Here is an 8,371-nt window from a genome sequence, read left to right as displayed (position 1 = left end):
AGAGCGAAAGATCTGTAAAGGGCATAGCCCATCATACATCACTGCAGATGTGCGACAAAGAAAAGTGTAGTGTTTAAATGTTTGTTTACTTAAAGAAAGTTTTATATGGGTCAAACCTGGAAAACCACAACTTTCGCTGAAATGTTCGAAAAGGCCAACGTTCAACAGCTTTATATTTATACTACTTCTTCTCAAGAGGCTACTGTGCCTTGTTAAGTTACTCGTGCCGGTAGTAAGACTACCAACCAAGTAGCACGTTCACAATTTTCATAGCCTGCACAGCAGGCGTTCAAGTGAAGTTTGGGCGAACTTTACTTAAACACCTGCTCTGCAAGCAAAATTTTTCACACCCACTTTTCGCTGCAGCGGTCCAAAAAAAGCTCATGTCTGGAAATAAAACCATTTGTGCGTATCTCGGAACTTAAGAAACGCTTCGAGTAATCATTGCACCAGCTGATACAGCAGACTCGAGTTCGAGTCGGTATACCTATATTAAATACTTGCATTTTGGAAGAATTGGCTTTGAAAAATCAACTCAACTAGTTAGTTATTTAGTATTCTTGCCGAAGAAGGTAGCCAAGTAGTGATCTATCACCTCAAATATGGTTGGGTCCAAAGCCATCAATGCATCATTTTGGCGAAATATTATAGAGCGTGGCTCAAGGGTAATGAAACATTTAACATAAGCCTGTTGTCTGGTCAGACCAGAACGTTCACGCCCATCGGGAAACGATTGATATCTAGATTTAACTACGAAAAAGAAAGTTAACAAACCCATGTTTTGCCTATCTCCTTAAATCCATCCTTCCAAGATTATAATTTTAAGTGAATGATTACTTCTTATAGAAGTCCAAAGCCAATCAATGCATCATATGGTGATATATTATTGAGCATGGTTTGATATATCAGAAAGAACTCTGCCCCTCGAACTAGAGCCTCTCTTTCACCCCAAACCAAGCTTTGCACTAAGCGAGGGACAAATTGTCACAGAATGTATGTCAGCAGGAGGAGAGAATATGGCTGCTCGACTAAGAACTAGGTCAGCTTTGTCGTTTGGCCGGGAAAAACCGAGACTAGCGGAATTGCTCTCAATCCGCCTTGAACAAGCAAGAAGAGGTATAATTACTGTTTCCCGTTTTTTTGGATCGTCTGTTGAGGTCACAGTGTACTCTTACTATAGTTTTCAACGAGCAGTAGATATCCTTATGAGGACTGAGAACGACACGCAATGCTGTTGCAGATTTGACATCTTTTCTCTGCAATTCATTTTATTAGTAGACGAAAATGCCAGTTTCAACGTAATTTCTGTAATTAATCAAACAATCAATAGAGATTAAAATAGTAAGGAAGAGGAAACAAATTCGATTCAATTTTTCAGCGTCTTAAAAACTACTTGTAAATTATTTAAAAATCCTTACCTCTACTCAAGGCAATTGTCATCTCGACCGCTTCCTTCTTACACAAAGTAAGCACCAAGTGTTTCTACAGATAGTTTCAATATATCAACAAAGTTGAAATGGTAGATTGGCCACCGTTACGATTATAAAAGCTGACGTTTCGAGCGTTAGCCCTTCAACGGAGCGAATAGAGGAATGGTGGGTAGTGTGTGCTTTTAAAGGCAGGAAATGGAGCTACGTGTTTGATGGGAACATGGCAACGAGAAAAACACGAAAGGTGGCCAATTTACCATTTCAACTTTGTTGGTATATTGAAATTATTTCGTTACCCCCACCGACGCAGCCCCAAACAGTTTCTTTAGAAACTATCAGCTTTTATTCGTTTCTACAGATACTCAGTGTGGTTTAAGCGATTAACGATAAAAACACCCCTCTGAATTTCATTTGGTAGGTTTGACTATAACTCATTTTGAATGTTACATACCGTAAACAGAAGAAAATTTAGTAAGAGTGCAGGGAAGTTGAAAAGTTATCAACAGTAAAATGTAGTAGTATTAAACAACGACAAACATATGAAACATATGTATGAACTGCGGTTATGAAACGTATATGTGCACGATCCTTCGCAGTAAAGCACTATTTGAGCAATAGTGAAAATCAGCCCAAAAAAAAATTTCAGGCCTGTACGGGATTCGAACCACTGACCTCTGCGATACTAGTGCAGCGCTCTACCAATTGAGCTAAAAAACCAACTGGGAGCAGGCCATCAAATTAATTCGATATAAACCCGTAGATGATGAATCAAACAACAACAAACATGAAACATATGTATGAACTGCGGTTATGAAACGTATATGTGCACGATCCTTCGCAGTAAAGCACTATTTGAGCAATAGTGAAAATCAGACCTGAAAAAAATTTCAGGCCTGTACGGGATTCGAACCACTGACCTCTGCGATACCGTACAGGCCTGAAATTTTTTTCTCTTAGTTTTCGTAACACACCCCTGAAAAAAGCGTCTGTGGGTTCCGGTTTACTGAGGTTAAAAATAGAGAAAATGTATGACAGAAATTTTGGGGCCAAAAAAAGGTCTGGTAAAGAGAGGATTCCGGTTTAATAAGGGTCCGGATTAGAGGGGTTCTGAATCCTGAATTCTGAATCCTTTTTTCAAATGAAAAAATACCAACTCATGTGAGCAAATACATGTTGAGCATTTTGAGCTGAAGTTGCCGCATCAAGACAGTAAACAATCAACAGGTTGAAAATTATCTTCCTTTTTAAAACCTCTTTGCCCATCAGCGAAGAGTATAAATAACTGCCATCCACAGATTTTTGCATCCTTTAAAAGCCTCCGACTTAAATTAACGAGTTTGAGATTAACGTTAACCAGCAAAACCACAAAAACACAAGCTCTGAGTTGACTTCTTCCCCGTAATTCTTGTATCAACCCCGCAAAAAAAAAAAAAAAAAAAAAAAAATTGCAAAAATTGAAAAACCTGCTCCCAGTCTAAACAAATATTTATCACTTGATAGTTAAATTGATTGAAAGTGGTTAGTGGCAGTTTACCTTCTTTCTTTTTCTTATGAAGTGTAATAGTATTCATGCTAAAAAAATTATTTTTTTTTTAAATAGTTTCCGATAAAACAAGCAGCAAATTTCGCCGCAGTTTGACACCAGACAATAACAAATCTTTGACAATAAAAGACGTACGAAGCGAGATCATCAAACAAATCAGGCAAATGCAAGCAGCATCTTTTTCTCAGCCATCTGAGAAAGTCTGCGTCCCAGGTCCTCCCGGTGAGAAAGGGAGCCGAGGTCCCCAATGAAGGCAAGGACCGCCAGGACCAAAGGGAAAGAGAGGTGAACAAGGTTATATGGGCTTACCTGGAAGTCACGGCAAGCAAGGCATCAGGGGGGACAAAGGCCTGGAGAGAGAAAAAGGCGAAAAAGGTAAGCGAGCCGATTTTTCTATCAATTAAGATCACCTGAGACTAAAACAGTTACTGAGAATCAGACTGCCAGATTCTACTGCTCGGCCAGAGGGCATCCAAAGCTTGTGGTGACTTGGAGTAGAGTCAATGGTTCCTCTACGGTTGGGCGCGTCAAAATCAATCAAAATGGCCGCCTTGAAGTTTTAAAGTCGAATTTCAATGACTCTAGGGAGTACTTGTGCTCAGCAGTTAATGTTCTGGGAAAGGACAGCTGGGCTGCAAAGCTTTTCGTTGAAGGTGAGGCAACACTTATGGTGTACAATCCATCACGGGGGGGGGGGGGGGGGGTTGATAATCGACAGGGTGACCGCCGCTTAATACGGTATCGCTTCAAACAGGTTTCGACTCTATGCTCTTCATTTTGTTTCTTAGGGGGTTTGACGATATCCTGCATTGTATAGTTAACAATTATGTAACTCGAGATAGCTGTGATCCAACCTGCTTATAGGGGTGTGTTAACTTCCTTTGAATTTAATAGAGCTGAATCAACAAACGTTCTAAAGGCTGAAAGTTTCTAAAGAAACTGTGGTGCTGCGTCGGTGGGGGTAACAAGGTAATTTGGTTAAATCAACTAAGTTCAACCAAATTACCAACATACGTTCTGCTTGGTGTTCATTATTGCCCCTTATCCTACCTTTCTTTCCTAAGACTAGGCCCTGAAGAACGTGACAGGGGGTGTGTGAGATCTTTCCTCCATTTGAGGTTATTCTTTGTTTCCATTTCAAATCTTTATTCTGCAGTTAGAGTGTCACTGGCCAAAATAAGGAAAACTCAATTGATCTCTGTACACAACGGTATAATGATATCCACTGACTATGTGTGTATTACAAAAGTTTAGGACAAATACCTTAGCTGATCCACTTTTAATTATCGTTGGAACGAGCCCTCATGACTGTATTCCGTGAACTAAGGGCTTCATTTTTTTAATATTTTTGTTGATGACATCTCGAGTGGCCAAATTACAAATGCTTAAGAAATTCTAGCTATTGTTTTGCTCTTCTTTTTTATCATAAATAATAATGATTATTTAAGAATTGTTTCATGCTTAGCGTGCGTCTATCGAGTTATGGATGCACGGAGGGAGTTTAGAGAGCACGAGAGAAGCGTAAGAATTGCTCGAGGTGCAGCCGAGAGTAACTCTAGCTTCTTCACGCAGCTAAAAACATGAAACAATTCTTTTATAACATACGAAAACAATTTGGGTGCTGAATGGCGTTTTTGTAATGTTTTTTTAATTGAAAGTTGCTCGAAAATGTTGGCGTCTCCGATTGTTTTGTTGATTTTGTAATGAAATGGTTTTTGGTAGAGTTAACAAATGTAACCAAAAAAAAACCTCATCAACAGAGACTTTTACCTTTAAAAGTCGCCATAGACCAATTTGTAGTGTTTTTAGTTCTTGCTGAATGTCTTTCGGCTAAAATTTTCTCCGGCTCCCGTTCCGATAATTTCGGGAAACGGGCCTGTTGTGTTTCGTTTTCGTTGTGCTTGTTGACTTGACTACTTGCGGGAAGGTCGAAAGCCGAAGAAAAGTTTGGTTGGTCTTCCATTTACTGATATCGCTTTCCGAAACTCTAACTTAAGAAACTCGAACGACGGAAATTTTGCACCTACTTTCAAACTGCACACGTCATTTTATTGAGCACGGCCGTGCGTACATAAAGATTTTGTTAATGTTGACGCAATAGAAATTATACTGAACTAGCGCGCGCGCGCTATGTTATAATATCAGTATTATCGTTACTACTATTATTACAGGTATGTTCTGAAAAGAGTTGCTGTTTAAAAAAATTATATTTGAGGTAAACACTACGAGAAACACCTTCACCGGCTTCTAAAAATGTTATTTTGTTTTTCTTTCCCTTTCCTTCTTATACTAACAGTACCACTACGATTGACCAAAGTACCAGATCTTTTTCTGTCCTTCGAGGGAGGCACCGAGGCAGGAATTACTTGTGAAGCCTTCAGTTACCCTTCGTCTGTCATCACACGGAAACGCATACTCATGGCATTGCCAAAAGGTCGATATTCTATTCATAATGGCACTTTAAGAATCTGAGACTTCTCCAAGACAGATTCCGGGCTGTACATTTGTACTGCTACGGAGAAAATTGGATCTGTTTCAGCTGTTACAACGTTAAAGCTAGGATATAAGGGAAAACCAGGTAACTCTACATGAATGAGCAAGTTATTACGTACAAATTTCGGTCCTTCCCTCCCTGCGCGGTCACGGTATTTGCATAACAAAATTCCACGAACCTGTACGGCAAGTGCAATTTGTAGTCTTTAAAAACTTTGCAAGTGCTTATTTCTAACCTATAAATAATTTACACGAGAAAAGTATCACGGAAAGTCTAACAGACGAAGTTCGATAGCGCGCGCGCTATTTTTAATTTGCACTTGTGTTACATGTAAAATGCACTCGTTTTTAGCCAATCAGAAATTCGAAATTTTATCATATACGCCGTTGGGTGTTCCTGTAAAATTGGATTTTCTGGGAATGGAAAAACGTGTTATTATAGAGGTAAACCCTTTTCATTGTTCTAAATCTGTCAGTCACACTATTTAGAGTCAGTTTGTTAGCTAAGCTATCACTACTTCCTCTCTACGATTTTTGCTTACTTCAATTGATAATATCATCTTTTATAAATAGGCTCGCGCTAACTGATCAAAACAATTTATGTTAAAAGCTTTTCGGCTCCGGTATAAAGCTTTCAGAGATATATTTAACGAGGATCGAGAAGATAAAGTAACAAAATGCACAGTTCAAAAGACAGACCAATATTGGTTTGCAGCAGCTAAACATCAGTCTGGTTCACTAGCCGTGCGCAGTCGGCCAAGAGCAGTGGACCGGCATTGCAAAGGTTATATTTCAATTCCCATACGGGCCTGAAGTTATTTTAGGCCTTATTTCCACCTACTAGATAAGTAGGGTTTATTACTGCGTGGAACGCTTTCCGTAGCATACATTTCATGAAACTGCAGTACACATACATTATTTAATATATTCAAATTCACTGACTTAGGCCAACAGTTTTCCTGCTTTCGAAAGTCTACACCTACACTGGGATAATGATATCCTGTATGGTCAAACATATTTTAACGCTCTTATAACACGTTATCACAGCCGAGATGAGTTCGATTTTAGTTTTCTTTTTTTTTCTTTTTTTTTTTTTTTTTGATCCTTGATGATCATGGCGGAAAAAAATTGTGTAACTCAAACATCAATCCACAAAATTCATTGAAGTGCATTCCAAGTTCAATCAAAGCAACAATTTTTTAAACTTTTTGGCTCCTCCACTTCTTTTGTTGTCTACGGCTTTCGGTAAGAAAAATTCGGCTAATTTACAGCTAACGGTTAATATGTTTCCATTGTGGTCACCAGCATACAATGTTATATTTACTGCCATAGCCAACAAAGAGTGAAGAAAGGCAAGACCGTTTCCAAATTCGTTCAATGTCAGAAAAAGAAAAAAAATAATTATCCTTTACGATATGCCCATTATATCCCAGAAACACGAAGAAATAACATTAAACTTTCCAGACTTTGTTATCAAAAGCAATATGGTGATAAAATGTTCTTTCATTGCAGACAAAAATGGCTGGACTCTCATCGCTCGATTCTCGAACAGCAATGCAAGAATTGGATGCGTGGCGATGGAAAATGGTTGGTATGATCAGAAAACTGCTATAGGAGCGACAAACAACTCTTCAATGAACAACGATACGATCTCAACAGCCTTTTGGTTGGTCAGCGGTAGCGAAATAACGATCCCGCGTAGTGACGATCCCAGCCACACTCCTCTGTTACAAACCACAAGTAACTGTTCGGGGGGACAAACATTCCGATCGAAAATCACAAGTTATGACGATTTTAGAAATGGCACAGTTTGGGCCAGTGATCAGTGTCTAGGAAGTTGTACGGTTCAATATGGTGGACAGTACAAGTCAACAGACGGGTTTCAACAGGCTGAGTGTAGTGGAAACATCCAAAGTGCTGACAAGATCGGCTTCTGGTGTGACTGGAGTACTGGTGATGGCTCAGTGATGGTGATTGGTGGAGGAGGAAGTAGCTGTGCACGTGCAGATCGTGGGATTGGAATCACAGAAGCTGACGATGCTTCTTTTGTTGACCTCGGAACCAGCGAGACTGAATATGACTTTGGATATAATGCTGTCGCAGGAAACGTTCCATCACAGTCCTATTCGTTGAACTTATGGATCCGTTAATAATAATCAGGCCTTTATTTTTTCAAACTTAGTGTAGAACTAAAGAACTTTGTAGAGGATGATTTGTGATTTAAGTTAAATGCGCATTTAAAAATGGTCAGTAATAGCAAACCTTTTCCTCTCATAGCAAAGATAAAATAACTTGACCATCAACCCAGCCGCAAGGCTACGTTCCGTAGACATCTTTAGATTTTCAATGGAAACAAATTAATTGCCTTTAGAAACTGGCTCTTTTTCTTTTGTTGACTTAGGAACCAGCCAGACTGAATATGACTTTGGTTATAATGCTCATACAATTACTGCTCCATCCCAGTCCTTTATTTTTCAAACTTAGTTTAGAGCTGAAGAACTTTGTAGAGGATGAAATTATTCATTTAATGTCACTTTGTAATCCAAGTTAGATGGACATTTTAAAATGGTCAGTAATAGCGCATCTTTCCCCTCTCGTAGCAAAGTTAAAATAACCTGACCATCACCCCAGCCGCAACGTTCTAAACATCCTATGATCTGTATAAGCAGCAAATTAATTGCTATTAGAACTTTTCGAGAAAATCAACTTCAGTAAAATTAATATATGTCAGACTTACGACTCATCGATCTCCAGGAAATGTGAAGTATTCATTGATGATTGTTTAGTGATATCAGACATAAAATATGCAAGATATTTTTAATCAGTTCATTGATTATTTCATTAAGAAATTTCTGAAGCTCTATCAAACACTTTTGTTAAACGGGCATAAAAAAAATGAATAACC

The 8,371-nt window shown here is 38.8% G+C and overlaps 1 protein-coding gene across 1 annotated transcript; it reads left to right on the top strand.

Moving 5' to 3' along the window:
- The first annotated feature begins 2,454 nt into the window (after nucleotides 1-2,454).
- Nucleotides 2,455-7,899, top strand: LOC111345254 (uncharacterized). Its single transcript, XM_088749627.1, is given in 5 exon segments — nucleotides 2,455-2,491; nucleotides 3,031-3,348; nucleotides 3,351-3,626; nucleotides 5,270-5,551; nucleotides 6,979-7,899. Coding segments are annotated over 5 exon segments (1,551 nt in total). The 3' UTR covers nucleotides 7,617-7,899.
- The last annotated feature ends 472 nt before the right edge of the window (nucleotides 7,900-8,371 follow it).

This window comes from Stylophora pistillata, chromosome 2 (assembly GCF_964205215.1).
Source record: "Stylophora pistillata chromosome 2, jaStyPist1.2, whole genome shotgun sequence".
NCBI classification, from domain to species: Eukaryota; Metazoa; Cnidaria; class Anthozoa; order Scleractinia; family Pocilloporidae; genus Stylophora; species Stylophora pistillata.
Note: the sequence above shows the minus strand (reverse complement) of the source record. Positions and strands in the feature narration are given on the sequence as shown.